This window comes from Pleurodeles waltl, chromosome 5 (genome assembly GCF_031143425.1).
Source record: "Pleurodeles waltl isolate 20211129_DDA chromosome 5, aPleWal1.hap1.20221129, whole genome shotgun sequence".
Taxonomy (NCBI): Eukaryota; Metazoa; Chordata; class Amphibia; order Caudata; family Salamandridae; genus Pleurodeles; species Pleurodeles waltl.
This window is the reverse complement of record NC_090444.1, coordinates 655,823,943-655,842,306: the sequence shown is the minus strand read 5'-3', so window position 1 is coordinate 655,842,306 and position 18,364 is coordinate 655,823,943. Positions and strand designations below refer to the sequence as shown.

Sequence of the window (18,364 nt, the reverse complement as noted above, 5' to 3'; positions counted from 1 at the left end):
TCAGATTAATCTTTTATCTCTTTTGATCTACCCAGTCGTGGTAAATAAAATGCCGCATCCAGCCCCTCAGGGCAAATATGTTAAGAAGGAAACTGTTTTCCTTTCTGTCATATTAAAGGAGAAGTTGAGGCTCCGATACCTAAGGCCTACAAATCTCTTCTGTGGGGTGCTGTTTTGGGGGGTGGTCCTAAGGAGTTCAATCGCTTGTTATAGTGAAAGTGCCAATGCATTCAGCGGTTAAAATCGTCTTTATGCCGAAATTGATGGCCTTGAATGAAACATACATCTCCAGTGTTTTGGGTAGTTGAGAGAAACATCAGAAGTTCTGTAGGTAATTGAAGTTGATGCCATGCTGGCCTGCCATTTGGAGTGGTCTGCATTTATCCACATGACACTGCTCCTTGGGATTCTGTTGACATTAAGGTGGGTGCTTTTCGTAAGCCCTACACGGGATTTCACGTTACTGTTAACCAGGGACCTACACTGCTTGTTCCTCTCAATCCCTATATAAATACTTTGAGAAGTTAACATCTACTCTTTAAAAGAGGGTATTGTGCAGATTATCTGAGTAAAATAGAAGTGTAGGGTGGCTTTGTATGAATGTATGTATATTCTGTAGCACAAACCTAGCCAAAGATACTGGAGCACTATGTGATCAAATACAAGCTTAAAGTCAGCCAGTTATAGTAGAGGAAACAGAGTTGTCGATGTTTAATGCATTGGCAGATGTTTGTGTCAGATGTTGGCTTCAGTGGTTTGATATCTGGCTACTGGTTATTTGGTGGTCCTCCAACACCAAATCTTGGCTGTGTAAGTCCAGTTTGCAAATTTGATTACGTTTCTATTTCTGGGATTTTCAAACCTGTGCATGATGATTACAGTCCCTTAGCATCCAAGCTCAGAAAACCTGTCTGTACTTTTCTAGTGAAAAACAAATCTTCGTTGGACTTATTTTTGTCTTAAACTACCACTGACTTGAGCAGCTGAATAAAAACATTTTACAGGAAATTTCTTAAAGATAGACTTGACCACCCCCCCCATCCCCCGCACCACACACATACACACACACCTTGCTATTGTTCCAATTCTCCACAGCGATCCTAAATAGGATCACTTGCAGCATTGAGAGAGGGGCAGTGGCTCAATTTTCTTTTTGTCACCTTAGGTTGATTGTACCTTGGAGCAAAGGCTCTCATATGCAGTAAATAAAATACAGAGATCTCTAACACTGGTAAATTCAGATATTTGATGCCCCTTCTTAATAATCAAAGCTGATAAATTCACTCTATTTCAAGAGAGTTGAGGATTTAATACCAGATACATATGGGATAGCACTTGGAACATTGCTTTGTCCCAGAGCTTCTAACAAGCACACTTATTCTTCAGTCAATCAATCAGAGATTTGTAGAGCACAGCTCCTCACCGATAGGGTCTCAAGGCGCTTAGGGTCTTACACTTTCCTATAAATAATACTTGTTGCAGTGTGTGTGTGTACTAAGTAAAGCTCACATTGATTATTTTTTCAAACATTGAAGTTTTTTTTCTCCAGGTACAGGATCTGGTCTTGGAACGTTCGTTTTGAAACTGCTAGAGGATGAATTCCCAGAAGTGTGTAGATTTGTGACTGCCGTTTATCCCTCTGCTGAGGATGATGTCATCACGTCACCATACAATAGTGTTTTAGCAATGAAGGAACTTACAGAGCATGCAGACTGTGTTTTGCCAATCGAAAATCAAGTAAGTGACAAAAGGCAATTGTTGTGTTGAAAATTTGTTTTGAACATAATTATCACACACTGTGCCCTCCCTTTCATGATTGGCTTTTATTTTTATTCACATGCATGGTTTGTGTGTTATTTGTACTCTAGTAAAAATTGTTGATGGAATAATGATGATGGACGTAATTAATCATTTGGAACCTTTTAACTATTTGGCTAAACAGAGCAGAACGCCCCTTTTTGGCTGTTATGGAACAGTACTCCCCTTGTTTCGACAATTTAAAAGAAAACAATTTCTGTCACGCATGATGGCGCAGAGTTTGTAATCACTGACATCCTAGGTGATGTAACAATGAAGGCACATATGGAATGTACAATGGCACTGGTTTTAATTTACCAGTCTGTACCATTTAGTGTAGTAGACAATTGTCCAATTGCTGCCTGCTTTGGTATTGATACAACATTGGATTAACTGGTTAACACTAGATTCTTGGAAACAAGCAATTGTGAAACCTCTGCTGAAAAAACCCAATGCAGATTCTAAAATATTGAATAATTATAGACCAATCTCGCTGCTACCCTTAATGGCTAAACTGACAGAGAAGCATGTACATAGCCAGCTGTCTACGCTTCTGGAGGAAGAAAAACTCTTACATCATACTCAGATGGGTTTTAGGCCTAAACATGGAACAGAAACCGCACTGATTGCCATCACGGAGGAAGCAAAAAAAAGGATGGATAACGGATGTGAGACCGCAATCATCCTTTTAGATCTGAGCGCAGCATTTGATACAGTTGACCTAAGCATCCTCGCAACTAGATTACGGGAATGTGGAATCGCGGGCACGGCACTAGAATGGATCAACTCATATGTATATGGTAGATCCTTTCAGGTGCTGGATAGATCCTACATCTCTAAGCGCACCTTCAGTACTTGCGGTGTTCCTCAGGGGTCGGCGCTGAGTCCGCTACTCTTTAATGTCTATATGCGGCCTTTGGCAGGGATCGTAGAACCATTTGGAGTAAAATTGGTCTCATATGCAGATGATACCCAACTAGTTGTCTCCTTCTCGAAAGCCCGACCAGACCTGGGCACGGCATTAGGACCATGCCTGGAAGCAGTGGCTACATGGATGGCGGGTAGTAAAATGAAGCTTAACAATGAAAAAACAGAGGTGATGTACTTTGGGAATAATAAGCCCTTAGCTATGTCCAGCAATCTAGACGGAGCCTCCACTCTGCCTCCTCCCAAAAGCCTTATTAAAAGCTTGGGCGTCTGGTTGGATCCCCTACTATCAATGGCACAACATGCCAATAGAATAGCAGGAACTTCATTTGCCCTGCTTAGGATGCTCAGAAAGGTTCTAACAATACTACCTTTTTTGGCCAGAAGATTGGTCATCCAGGCGGTGATAGGCTCGCGAATTGACTATGGCAACGCCTTGTTTATAGGATCTCCTAAATTTGTTATCCAAAGACTACAAAGAGTACAGAATGCCGCGGCACGCCTACTTTTAAACATCCCTAAACAACACTCTATAAGAGCAGGAATCGTCTCCTTACACTGGCTTCCGGTTGCAGAGAGGATTCAGTTTAAGGCCCTCTGTCATATTCACAGGGCCATCTTTAATAAGGGTCCTGAAATGCTTGAAACACTGGCACAGATTTATGTTCCAGCTAGGCCACTCAGATCCTCATCAGCTAACCTGATCATGGTACCGTTGGTTAGGAAGGCAAGATGGGGAGGAAGATCACTGGCATATCAAGGTGCTGTGCTGTGGAACAACCTGCCTTTCAGTATAAGATCCAATTCTCAAGAAACTTCCTTTAGGAAGGACCTGAAAACATGGTTATTTAAAACCTAAATTCTTCAACGAATAGAAATAGTTTCATCTTTGCGATGGCACTTGAAGCGCTATGAGGCCTTAGGGCAGTTAGGCGCTATATAAATACGCATAACATAACATAACATAACTTATTTACAGCAAATATTTCTCGATATGTGTTTCAATCCAGATCCCACTTGATGTACTGTATACTGCCCAGGGCTCTGATCTGTCACCAACCCACTTTAACTTATATATGTTCTATTTGGAGAACAAATCTTAGAGCAGGTAATTGTTATTTTACAGCTATGCTTACAATAATCAGCTACTCTTCAGGAGTTAACACTCATCAGAAATGTGCACCCAGCACCTATTCTCCTGTCTATTAATGATACATCAGTGGACGGTAGCCACCTTTCTGAAGTTAAATGTAAGCATAACAGAGGCTTTGGTAGCAGATGCACCAAAACGTCTCTTTTCAAAGCAATCTAATGGAAAAAAGTGATACTTACAAGTTCCACTTTCAAAAGAGATTGTTAAAATAGCTGAAATACTGACAGTGGGTTGGAAAAACATGTAGTTTGGTGGAGTGCTTTTTTCACTTGCAGATACTAAAATATTTTTTTCTCTGTAATCTTTAGATGCTACAGGATGCATCGGCCCGGCTCCTGTTGGAAGTTGCAAAAGATCAGTCTGTGTCTCAGGCCTTGATTAAGCTACACTGGCTTCCAGTGGCTAAAAAATATAATTTACAGCTCTTTGTATAGCTTTTAAGGCACTATACAACATCAGCCCAGGCTATCTTCAGGAAAGATTTAATTGGGACACCCCATCCCGGAAGCTCAGATCCTCTGAAGCCAAGTGCCTAGTGTTGCCCAGGGCCCAACAACCATCAAGGGGAGGTAGGAGTTTCTTCCTGAGGACGGCTAAATTGTTGCACTCTCTCCCCATGAATCTAAAGAACTGCCCAGATCCATCGTCCTTCAGGAAATCTCCTTAAGACCTAGCTCTTCAGTCAGTAATGCTATTGTCTTTCTTTTTCGCCACTGCCTCCACCTATGACAGCAACAGTGCAACACGTCCCAGGGCATTCGAGTGCTATATAAAATCAAAATCAAATCTTCCAATGCTTTTCCAGAGAATACAATATGTACTGGCTGTCAATCTATAGATAATCCATTAAGAAAACAGAATATATTTGAGGCACCCTCAGTACCAAATTGCAGAGCTGTACCGAATGTAATGCATTAAAACACAATGTTCATATTAGCCCCCATACTGTGCTCTTCTCACTGGCTCCTATGGCAAAGAGAATCATCTTTTTTAAGTCCATGCATATGGTACACAAAATACCATAGTTTCCATCTTTTTGTAGCAATAACGCTTCACCTCGTATAACTCTGCCATAAATTCCACTTCCCCCCATTTGTGTCACTGTGTTTTCCCAAAGATGCATACATTTCTTAGCTGGGGAAGACCCCTTACAGTTGCACTGGCTTGTCCTTGGAATTCTCTCCAACTGACTTCAAGAAGATCATGTGTCATTCAGACGTAATCTGAAAATCTTTCGCATTTTCAAAACCAATCTCCTGATATTTAAGATGGTGATTTTTCTTCAAATGTCAAGGGGCCAATAGCTGGTAAAAGCTCACTACATTAAATATTAGCATCAGCATAACATATCTTGGTCAAACTGAATATTTACAAGTAGACTTTGAAACCAATAATTTCATCCAGAATGCCAAGCCCATTGAAACCATTGTCAGCAGCGGGGTCCAACGAATCAATACAGGATATACTTCAGCGTCTCCAAGAACAGCTTGTTTGCATTAAAAAAGACCTTTCATTCACCCACAGATTGGGAAGTCCTCAGCCAAGTTTCCATCTTAAGTGCAAGACAGTTGTCAAAGGAAGAGAAAACTAACCTTCGAGGAGCAGCTTGACTGGAGCCTCTACCTCCTCCTAAGCAAAGCAGTTGTCAGGATAGAGACACTAGCCCACTGCTATGCCATACTCCTGCTCCTCCTCCTCCTCCCCCTCCACTTTCTCCTCCTCCACCTCTGCTACCACCACCATATGTGCCACCTTTTCCACCTTCTCCAGAGGGTCACCACATTCTCTGCAGTAGGGGGGGAGCCATTTGTACCCGATATACCCCTATGAGTAAGGTGACCAGAATTTTAAATCCAAAAACTGGGACATTTCACAAAAATAGAAGAAGGACAACAACCGAGCGCCCAGAATTGCAGCGTTCATCAGCATGGAATTACAGAAGAGGCACTAAGAAAACAAATCAAATGCCATTTTTAAAGCCAGTGTAATGCCTGTTAATTAAATTGCTTTCTAATAATACCTGCTTAGTATCTCTGCTTTAGGAAACAAAATCACTTCTTACTCTTTTCAGACGACTGTCTTTAAAAACCGGTACATGAGCTAAATTTCCCCAAATCTGCCGGGACAGCTGGTGAAAAACTGGGACTGTCCCGGCAAATTCGGGATGTCTGGTCACCCAACCTGTGAGTCCCGTTTTAACCTAAAGCTTAGAGATGACCCGTGACATATCTACAATGTCGATCCCCTTGGGGCAACGGATCCGGTCCTATACACATCCAAACCTTCCCACCAGACAACATCACTTCCTACCACGAAGTGATACATGGGCCTGTCACCTTTCACAAGGTTCCTCTACATACCGTCTAGGAAAACAAGGACTTCCTGTTCTAGATGCCGTCCACCATGCAGTGTACCCTGCAGTTTCTACCCATGCTCAAAGGCATGCTTAAAACCGCAGCAAAGACTTTTAAGGAGCCTTTTAAAGCCAAGGTTGTAACCCCAGGGGTGTATAAGACCCAATAACCCTCCCTACATCCATGAACAGCTTCCACCAGATTCATTGGTGGTCCACACAGAGTGCAAACACAGCCATGTGCAAGGAAATGGTGGTGTATCACCCCCGATAAAGAGAGCAAGAAGATCGACTCAGCAGGCAACAGTGCCTCTGTGCAATCCATCACAGTTTGGAGGATTGAAAATTTGATCGGATTGTATTCTCGATCTCATAGAGCCAGCTGGGACCAGATGGAACTTCTTCTCCAGCACCTCTCATACCTGTACCAATAGTGGGGGCATGAGCTGGTCTCGGAGGGCATAATCCTATCTAACAGCACTCTGCCCTTGACGCAGCTGATACTGCAGCTAGGAGAATTGATTCCAGCGTCCTCATTCTGTGTCACGCTTGGCTTTATGACTCTGGCTTCACGCCAGAAGTTCAGTAGCATCTGTTAAATTTGCTGTTCAATGGCGAACATAGCTTGGGCTCAAGTGGATCAGATGCGCGAGAAGATCAAGGAAGACTGAAACGGCCAAGGCTTCTGGGTGCTCCCCTAACACTCTTCCCTCAAAGCTCTTATTGAAGGCCTCAGTACAGAGGAAGGGTAATACCACCTCTGTTGAGCCGCGTGCCACTTACAGTCAATGCAGTGTTACTCAAGGGGAGGTTACAGGAGCATCAACACCAGGGGCAGTGGAAAAGGGGTACGATAAAGGGTCCATCCCCGCAAAGCATCGACTTGCTCTTCGTTGACTATAAATGTAATATTGTGCACATTAGCCATGACTTAAACAGAATTTATGATCTGAATGAACTGTCCGCCATGGATAGGTTGGTGGTCTGCCTCTTTTCTGATGTCCCTTATGGTTAGCATAGTACTATTTTAGGTGATGCTTGTATCCAGGTTCTTTAAGGTTTGGCAAAGTATACACTTTGCAATTCCAGACATCGTACTCACACAGTTGAATGCACCCATTTTGAAATTGCTATGGGATGGTAAAGTCACACAAAGAGCCTTGGCGAAGCTCAGGTTTTTGTATCTGGAGTTTATGGTGGCAAACAGATGCATCACGGTTGCATATTTTGAAATCCTGAAAAGGAGGGTCCAAATGGGACACAGTGGAAGCAAGAGCTGCACAAATGAGTATTGGCTTACAATGATGGCATGTCATTACATACTGAAGCTTAAATATACGGCCTGTGGCACATACCATGATGATGTTGTAATTATGTAGTCTGCCTCCATGATAAGGAACAGATGATAGTTACTGGGATGTGTTAGTTTCAGCCTTCACCTCTTCAGTACAGTGGTATTCACTGAAATCTTTTTGATTACAAAGGTACACCAAAGATCTGTTATGTGTTGATACCGTAAAAAATATAAAACATGTTTACGATAACATGTTTCCTGAACTGACCCCATGACCGTAGGGACAGTGTTTCTTTTTGTTGTTTACAGTATACATTGCTTTAAAACAAAGAGATGTTTGTACACCCATGTTGATGCTTCATAAGTGATGATTATGAACCAACCAACGAGTGATTTTGCACCCAAGTATGATATTTCACCTACATTGGATTTTTCACCTAAATGTCAATTCGAACCTAGATGTCTTTTCACAACCTTTTTTCTTCCTATGTACGAGTACTGCTCCTAAACATGTTTCCACACTCCTGCTAATGTTGCACTAAGGTTAATTTTGGCCGCAGGTGTAATTTTGTATCTAATTCTGATACCACAGTGCTTCTAACTTTTCATCACAGGTGGCTTTGCACGTAAGCGTGATGCATGTTATTAAACGTTTTCCTCAGACAGACTTATGTTGATCCATGTGTAATCTGCTTCTTAAGATCATTAGTCTATGCATCATTTTTGCCTTTGCGTCAAACTTCACTCAGTTAAAACTGACCTACTCTTTTTATTATTATTAAGGACTTTTGCTCCTGGACCACTACCTCTAGTTTTTGTTCTTCGTCTCAAAGAACAATTAAATCCCGTAGAGGCAATAAACTTACTTTCTTGTTCTGCTACTCGTCAGCCATTGTGAAATTGGATTGTTGAGATGGATTTCTTGTATATCAACCTCCATATCTTCACCACATGGTTTAATACCCTGAAGATCCTTATACCTTCTACTGTAGCTACAGCAGTTAGTATTGACTCCATGCATACCATTTTTACTGACTATGCCACCCGTAACGACATACCTCCACTACACCGATCTTTCCTTTATTACCCACACGCACCTCAGGGAGTGAAACCAGTCTCATAATGCCAGCATAAATTAAGGTATTCTGGAACACATCAAGAACAAAACTGTGCATATGGTGTCATAGTACAAAATGCTGCCAACTTCCAAATCCACAGCCCTCCTGTAGCTTACCATCTCCTCTCGATACAGCCTCCATCAACCAACCTTCATGTCCAGTCCAACAAGACAAGCGATTACTCATACTTTATTAAAGTCACTTATTGCTGACCACAGAATACATCTCATGATCACTTCTGTTTCCTTTCCATTCCTCTTCCCTTTACATTTTACTTGAAACAGTTAATCCGGAGCACCTGACACACACATCAGCTTCAGTGCTTCCAAGCACTCATCTGTGCTCCTAGCATCTAACCACAATCTCCAGAGCTGGAAATCCTTAACACAATTAAAAGTCGATCTGCTAAGCCAACCTGAAATGAATCGCTTCCTTAAAGCCCAGTGACCTGCATTGTACACATCACATCAGAGCGGCGCTTCGGAACTGTAGACTTATGGCCTGTAATCTGACTTCCATGTCTGCCCTGATTAACAACTGTGACATGGGCTCTATTGCAGACATAAAAATCTGGTCGTGGTCATCCTCCATCCAACTATTGTACTGGAAGGCTACAATGGCCTCCACTATCAGTGAACAGAAAAAAATAATAGGATTTGCCTTTATCCAAATGAGTCAATTAAATGCAAACTGATAAAATACACCTGTTTACTTTATAGTGCCTCACTGTAAAAGTCACAAATACAACACTTAACCCACTTGAGTTGAACATCTTATACCATCCACCTTGAAAAAATGTTTATTTATTGTTGTATTGATATTGTAATCTCATTTTCCATGAAGAATTAGGTCTCAGCTGGGAAAAACAAAAAGGCGCTCACACACCCATCCTCAAATCTTGCCTTTTAGGCAACAGTCTTCTGCAACATTGCACTTTCCCTATGCACAATAGCAACCCTACCCTAAACCTAATGTTCATAAAGAAAGACAACATAGTCAACCCCAACGCTCTCATTTTGGGTTGGTCAGACAATTTCTTCACTCATTTCAAAACCCTGATCTTAATGTACCCAGTTATGATAAACCAATGATGGAAATGTTAAAAAACGAGAGACCTTAAATACATTGACAGAAGTCATTGTTAAAAATGTTTGAAAGCCTACAAAGGCAGGCATGCACAAAAGTGCAAAGGAGGATTTGTGCTGTACTTATGTGCAACTTGTCTCTTTAGCTTCTTCGTTGGCCTGTGTCCTTTTTCATATTCAAGTTTGCAAGGCTGCTGCTTTTATTCCCCAGGCTTCTAGTGCTGGTGCCATACATCCCCACGACTTCTAAGAACATGGTATAGATTAGAGACATACCCAGGAGGTACAGAACGAGGCAGTTCACACACAAGCGAGAGACAGCACAAATCGTCTGAGCCCAATTGTAAATGATTGTATAAACACTTGAAAGCCAGGCTTATTGGCTTTTCCACTGCTTGTTAATTACACAGTAGTAATTAATTACCCCATTGGTCGTACAAAACGTACAGAGTTCTCTTTATTTACTTTGTAGCCTGATTATGTTATAATCAAAAAGACAGAGCACAGCTCAATGTGGACAGAAACTGTGGGAGGTTTTAGAGAGCATCCTCAAAATAATTAGCCACTTGCTTACCAAAGTTATACACTGGAATAATCTGTTGGCATTCTTTCAAGTGATACTTTGTCTATAAATCTTTTAAAGCACCTACGTTTCTCGTTTTACAGTCTTTAAATGATATTGTTAATAAAATTGATCAGATGGCCAGATCCGGAAAGTTAGGATCAACCATTAAGCAGAACAGCCCTGTCACCTCCAGTAAGGGAGCCATTAAAGAGACAGAGAAACCATTTGACGCTATGAACAATATTGTGGCCAACTTATTGCTTAACCTCACGAGGTAAGTGGATGTGTATTTTTGTATCCATAACTTATAAAACAATACATAATGGCATATTAGAGTACCTTGATAGATTGTTTTTTTCATATTTTGATGTCATATCTGAGGCTAATAATGCACCAGTTTTCTTTAGCCTAGCTCACTTCATATTTGAGCAGTTTCTTTGGAAGTATATTTGTATTTACCTTTATTGAGTATCCTCAGTTTTCATAGTTTTGTTAAAACCTGTTAGTTTCTTCACGGCATAGTTGTCTGAAGGGTCTTTTTGGGCCTGGTATTGTATATTCATAGTATGTGTAGGCCGTAGATACAAATGCTTAGCATACTTCTGCCATCTAGACTTGGGCTCAGATGTTTGCAGCTTGTTTTTATTCCAAGAAGTCTTGCAAGTCACAAGATATTTTGTCCCCCCTCCTTTTTTTCACCATTGAGTTCGCTCATCAATCTCATCTCTCTCGGAGCTACGTGACAAAGCTTCAGTCCCTGCCACGAGGCCTTACCAGTGCCCTGGTTCATCACCTTTTGACAAAAGACTTGTCAATGACAGAGACCTACTGTTTTTCTTCAAGGATTCTGATCTGCCAGCCCGGGCCCGGTTCAACTTTGATTTCCTTTTTTCTGTCTCAGCCTTTCACTCCACAAGCTCAGAGGTCTGGAGAAGAAGTTTTTTTGATTCTGTCCCAAGTACCAGGCAGGATTAGCACTCGGTCTGCAATCTCTGCCTATCCCCTGAACAAGACTAGGTGTGTGAGGCCTTTTGATCCAAGAAGACGCTTCAGCAGCGGAGGGAACATAGTTGGGCCAACTCCACCATGCAGGCACACCAAGCCCATGATGTGCCAGTTATCTTTGGAGACCAGTCGCTTGAGCTGGAGGAAGAACTTGAAGGCGCTGAGGCACAGATTGTGTCTATGGACATTCCCATACTTGCCAGCAGCGGCAATGACTCCGGCTACAACCCTGGTCCGTTAACACAAGGGGACGTGAGCATGCCAACAAAAGCTGTACACACCCCAACTAAACCATCCAAGGTGGCTCATGGAACCCCACTGCCCTCAGGCCATGGTGGTATCCAAAAGTAGGCAAAGGAGCCGACTATCATCCCTCTGCCTAAAAAACCTTCAACAGGTGTGGAAAAGTCAAAGACATCGAAAGCTACCTCTGTGCCAGTGTCGAGAAAGCCAGCTTTGATACGAGGAATGCACCACATTTGGAACTGAAAATATCAACTTTGGATCCGAAAACACCCTCAGCGCTGAAACACGTTCAGCCGCAGAAAGGATCATCGGCATTGAAGATTCTGTCTGGATTGAGAAAGCCCTCAGTGTCAAACATCCACGATTCCAAACAGCAGCCTATGGAGCAGATTCTTGAGAAAGTCTTAGAAAGACTTGTTGTAAGCAAAATACCTTGTTTATTAATCCAGACACTGGCAGGGTAGTGGCAAAACGACCTCTCCCACCAATGGACACACTTCCTAAAAGGAAGAAAACTTTTCAGGAAGAAATTGTGGGGCCAGATCAACCAAAGGCTCCAAAGAAGAAGTGTGAAGACAGGGACACTAGCTCTATCCTTTTCCCTCCAACTACCGCACCCGCTTCAACACCTGTACTTTCCCCTGCTTCATTTGGCCTTCCTATATTGTCACCTGCAATGCCACCAGTCAATACGCAGTCACCAAAACAGCTTCCTTTAGAACAACTGCACACATCACCCACACTGTCATCAACGGGTGACATTGACACAGGGGATGATATTCAACCTTATGACACTCCATACTTTCAAGACCCACAGGGAGACCCAGATAATGTTCGTGGCACATGGGATCAATATGACCCTGGTGATGACACTGATTCTGACCTATACCCCTCTAAACCTTCACCGCCAGATGATACAACAACCTACCAGGAGGTCCTTAGTAGAGCTGCACATTACCATAAGGTAGATCTCCACACGTAACAGGATGAGGATGATTTCTTGGTGGAAACACTAAGTAAGTCGCATGCTTAAGCTTGCAGGGGACAAAAATAAACAACCAGTCAAGAGTAAAAACCCAAGGGGTAAACACAAAATACAAGTCCTGTTCCTCTGATCCTACCTATATCAAGGGTCAGATTCCCCCTAATTGTTTGGTGGTTCACACTGCTAGAAAGAGGGCCACCAGGAAAACATGTTGCCGCACAAGCAGCAAACCACCAACATGTTGCGGCACAAGCAGCCAACTACATCCGGATAGCCAGTTCCATAGATTTACTTTCTCGCTATACTAGAGCCCAATAGGATGAAATGCAAGAGCTTCTCCATCATCTCCCAGAACAATACCGGGTGATAGTGGCTCGACTAATTGAGAAAGGAAAAAGTTCACAATGCAATGTGCACCAGATTCAGCCGATACAAGTGCAAGAGAGGTAAATACAAGCATTAACATTGGGCACTATGCATGGCTTATTGTCTATGGCAATAACCCAGCCACCCCTCCTTACCCCCCCCACCAACATCTTCCACCATTAGAGGTATGGTTGCAGCATTATTACAAACACTGGGCACACACTACAACAGATCAGTGGGTTCTTTCCATCATAGAAGATGGGTACTGCCAGGAACGTACAGCTGCCCTACCCACAGTACCAACACAAAATATGTCACTAGAACACCTTTCAATCCTCCAAGAGTAAGTCCAAGCTCTGCTTCAAAAAGGGGCTATTGAACTTGCATCCAAAACAACAATCGGGACATAGCATGTACTCTGTATACTTCATCATTCCAGGTAAGGATGGGACTTTAGGGCCTATTCCATACATCAGACCACTCAGAAGACGCATCCCATCATAACATTTTCATATGGTGACACTATGGGAAGTAATACCATTGCCACAACAAGAAGATTTTGTGACAGCCATAGACCTCAAAGATGCCTACTTCCACATTCCATTACACCCAGCACATCGCCGGTATCTCAGTTTTCAAGTAAATGGACAGCACTATGGGTTCAAGGTGTTGCCAATTGGAGCAACTACTACACCAAGAGTATTCACTAAACACCTCCCTGTGATAGCGTTCCATCTCAGAATGAGGTGGGGGCACACACGTGTCCATATTTAGACAACTGGCTGATCAAAAGTAACAACACAAAATAAAATGAGGGACGAAGTGTTGAAACTTTTCAAACACTCACCCGAAGTCACATGTCTGGGTTTAATCCATGGTTATTTTACTTCCCAATTCACCCCAGTTTAGACCCAGCTATACGCAAATCAGTCTTGACCCTTCTTCTCATAGGAACAATCAAGCCCAAACTGCCAAGCCAGGTCCTTCCTGGACTGTAAACAAGCATCCTGGAACTGGTTTTGGGGTGTCACCCCTCATCAGCCTGCTTAGCTTGAATCCAGTGGCTCAGTGTTCAAGGGACTCATGTCTGAACATACCCTAGCCACTTAGGGCACACATAGCAACACCACAAAATAAAATGATGGACGGAGGGTTAAAACGTTTCCAACACTCACCCCAGTCATAGACCTGGGTTTAGTCCATCAGTATGTTGCTCACCTTGTCACCCCAATTTGGACCCAGTGATATGCAAATCAGTCTTGACCCTGCTCCTCATGGGAGCAGTCCAGCCCAAACTGCAAAGCCAGGTCCTCCCTGGACTGAAAACAAGCATCCTTGGACCAGGTTCGGGGTATCACCCCTCAACAGCTAGTCTAGCTTGAATCCAGTGGTGCAACAAGCCAGGGACCCATGTCCGGGCATACCGTAGCCACTTAGGGCACACATAGCAACACCACGAACCAGGAATGCCTACAAGACACTCAAAAGGTAATCAACCTTCTACACAAATTAGGCCTCACACTCAAAACAACAAAATCTCACCTGCAACCCTTGCAAGTGCAGCCGTTCTTGGGTGCAAAATTAAACTTGGTTACAGCCAAGGCATATCCCTGTCCAGAAAGGGTGCAAAGTTTCAGATACTATTACCTCTTTTTCAACCACATCATCAAGTCACAGTGAAAACAGCCATGAGTTTTCTCAGGATGATGGTGTCACGTATCTCCATAGTGCCATTCACACATCTTCTTATGCGCCCCCTTCAACGCACCCTTCAGTCACAATGGTCTCAAGCGGAGAGGAATCTACAGGATCTAGTGTTAGGGCCAGAGACCCATCGCTCTCTGTATTGGTGGAAAAGCAATAATTTGTTGCGGCTCTACAAAGCCCCGTGTCCAATTCCGCAAATCACCATTATGACAGATGCATCTCTACAGGGTTGGTGGCACATATGCAGGACCTCAAAGTACGTGGCCTCTGGTCTCTAACTCCGAAACAGTTCACGTCAATCATCTACAGCTTCTTGCCTTTCAACTAGTTCTAAAAGCTTTTCTGCAACATCTTCACAGCAAGGTAGTTCTCATCCATACTGACAACATGACTACAATGTATTATATCTAAAAACAAGGGGACGCACACTCCATTCACCTCTCACACATAGCAGAGCAGATAAGGCACTGGGTGATACATCACAGAAACCACCTCCTAGCAAAATACCTACCAGGATGGGCAATAACTTTGGAAATCTGTTCAGCAGAATGCATTAGCAAGTACACGAGTAAGAAATCGACACAAGACTCCTCCACTCATACTTCCAGTGGTGGGGAACCCCAGACAGATCTCTTTGAAACCCAGCAGAACACACAATGCCAAAGCTTCGCCTCCAAGTTTCCTCTCCCACAATCCAAGGGCAATGCCGTATGGATCAACTGGTCAGGGATATTTGCTCACGCTTTTTCGCTCTCCCACTAATTCCTTACGAGGTTCAAAAGCTAACACAAATATCCCTCACACTAATCTTAATAGCGCCAACATGGGCGCAGCAAGCATAGTTCACAAATCTACTATAACTATTGTTAGTACCACACAAGAAACAGCCTCTCTGGCCACATCCTCTAACTCAGTAACAGGGAAAGATACTACACCCAAACCCCACACAGCTCAGTTTAGTGATTTGGGTCCTGAGGTCTTAGAATTTGGACACCTTAATCTCCTACATGAATGCATGAACATTCTAAAATGAGCATGTAGGCCCACTACCCAAGCTTGTTATGTGGCTAAATGGAAAAGATTTGTGCATTACCGTTTAGTCAAACAAATCCAACCATTCTCGCCTACAGTGCAAGACCTCACTTGTTATCTTTTTCAATTGCAACATGCAGGCCTTATATATATACCTCTGTTAGATTAGCAGCGCTGGCAATTATATGCAAAACAGACAACATATGTCTCTCTTTCAGTAATTGAGGCATTTATGGAAGGGCTCAAGAGTCCTTCTATCTTCTGACCACCCCCCAACCCTCCCTCCAGCACCAGTCTGGAACCTCAATATTGTTCTCACTAGACTCATAGGACCACCCTTTGAACCACTACACTCCGGTGATTTACCATTCCTTACATGGGACGTAGCTTTTTTGGCAGCTATCACATCTTTCAGATGAATAAATACACTTCAGGGGCTCACTTTGGAAAAACTTTCTTCCACATGAACCCAACTAAATTGGTACTTCATACTAATCCAAAGTTCCTTCCTAAAGTAGTTTACACTTTTCATGCCAATCAAACAAAAGAACTACCAGTATTCTTCCCTAAACCAGTTTCAGTAGCAGAAAGAGCTCTACACATGCTCAATGTTAAAAGATCATTAAGTATTTCATTGAGAGAACTAAACCTTTTTGTGAAACCCAACAGCGTTTTGTTTCTCATTCAAACCCCCAAAATGGTTCCACTAAAACCAAAGCTGGAATAGCAAGATGGATAGTAAGATTTATTCAGACTTGCTATCACAAAGCAAAGCAAGTACTGCCTAGAACTCCAAGAGCTCATTCCACCCATAAAAAAGAAGCCTAAATGGCTTTGTTGGGAAACGTCCCACTAGCGGATATTTGTAAAGCAGCTACATGGAATAACCCACATACATTAACAAAACACTACTCTATTGATGTTTCAGCTAATCCAACAAGCTAGAGTGTATTACAAACACTTTTTCAAACATCTATGTTAGCCACTCCCTAACCACCGCTTCTGGGGAGTACTGCTTTACATTCTTTATTATGCATATGTATCTACAGCCAACACTTGCTACGAATGGAATGTGTTACCTTGTAAGCATCTGTTCATAGCATCTAGTGCCGTAGATTCATATTCACCCATACTCATCCCCATAACCTACATGCCGACGTATTTGCTTCTTTAGTAAAACACTTTACCTTACTGTATCCTTACTCGCATGCTCATTTTGTCTGTCACTGTATTGCTCCTATTCTACTCTTACTGGATAAGCCCAACACTAGATAGCAGGAGTATGCTAAGCATGCGCTACAAATAGATGCTCAGAGGGTGAGTAACCTCTTCCTTAGAATGTGCATTTCTCACTGCCTATTATTTTCTTCTGATGTAAAGAGTTCTTGATGAAAATTCATTCTTCTCTTTTAATCGTTTCTAAGAGGTTTTTGGGATCATGGACTGGGATGTACTTACGCGCTAGCAGATCTCTCCCCTTTTGGTAGATCGCTATGTTGTTACAAAAACATTTTTTATATAAGGTATAAGTTTAATTTGGCGTGTGGTTTCCATGCTTGCCACAAAAACTCATCAGTTTGTGATCTTCCAATATTTCAGCTCTGCAAGGTTTGAAGGATCCCTTAATATAGACCTCAATGAAATCAGCATGAACTTGGTCCCTTTTCCCCACCTTCACTACCTCACGTCAAGCCTGACTCCTCTTTATACACTGTCGGATGTAAATATACCATCTCGAAGGTAGGACATAGAGCCTTTCTCTTCCTTATATTTACCGGCTATGACAGATTAAAATGTGACATCCTACTGTGTCACATTTCAGTGAAAAGTATTGCAAACCCGATCTAAGGTTACAGTTGCCTATCAAATATTTCATTTGGTGACTATTGGTGTCTGATGTATAATAATTATAAACTTTGCAAAATGTGATTTACTGTGATAAGAAGAGCCACATTTTAAGTACTTATGCGTCACTAAATTCACCCAAATTTGTGTGAAATTAGAAAAACAGAAAACAGAAAGCTTTAAAATACAAGAGAAAATAAGCTTCACAGTGAAACCTGACAAATCAGAAAAATAACTTGGGGATCCACCTGCTGGAGATCTCTGTGCAATCTTAGAGGTCCTGGCTTGAATACTCACTGGTCAACAGAGACTCATCCTCTCAAGGCAGAAAAGAATGAGTAACACTGAACTGCATAATAGAAGCAACTCTAATTTACAACTGAAACCTATGATATTGTTGAAACTAAAGCAAATCCCCAAAGTAAACATCGTTAAATAGCACCAATATTGTAATTAGATAGAACTGTAAGCTGATAATATGACCATGCAAAGATCATTTTTCCATTGTATATATCGGTATGTATATATATATATGTGTGTTTTTGCATGTGTATGTATAAAATTATAGGTTTATTTTCTCACTTCTGTGAAATTAAGTATACATAGCAGCTTTCTCCAAGTTTTTGAAGTGTGTCAACAGTAAACTCCTTAGTTCTTTGGATACAAAATAGACTTCCATATAAATCATTTAGTCATATTCAATGCACCTATTTAAAGTGAATTCATTGAATTTTCTTTATGAAACACTTTAACCAACATGTTCAATGTAGGCCAACAAAAACGGTACAAAAACATAAAACAATAACAGTTTTAAGATCCAAAAGCATTGAGAACATGACTCAAGAAGAATGGAAAGACGTGGAAACTAGACACTCTTTCAGCATAG

At 42.1% G+C, this 18,364-nt stretch overlaps 1 protein-coding gene across 4 annotated transcripts in view; it reads left to right on the top strand.

Annotated features, from left to right (window-relative positions):
* TUBE1 (tubulin epsilon 1) overlaps nt 1-18,364 on the top strand; it is a 108,327-nt gene that overhangs the window by 69,742 nt on the left and 20,221 nt on the right. For 2 of the 4 annotated variants that reach the window (XM_069234535.1, XM_069234538.1), the window contains 3 exons: nt 1,550-1,737; nt 10,394-10,566; nt 17,233-17,373. In XM_069234535.1, coding sequence (XP_069090636.1) covers nt 1,550-1,737; nt 10,394-10,566; nt 17,233-17,373 — 502 coding nt within the window. The remainder of the gene's footprint in view (nt 1-1,549; nt 1,738-10,393; nt 10,567-17,232; nt 17,374-18,364) is intronic. The other 2 variants (XM_069234536.1, XM_069234537.1) reach the window with 2 other exon arrangements.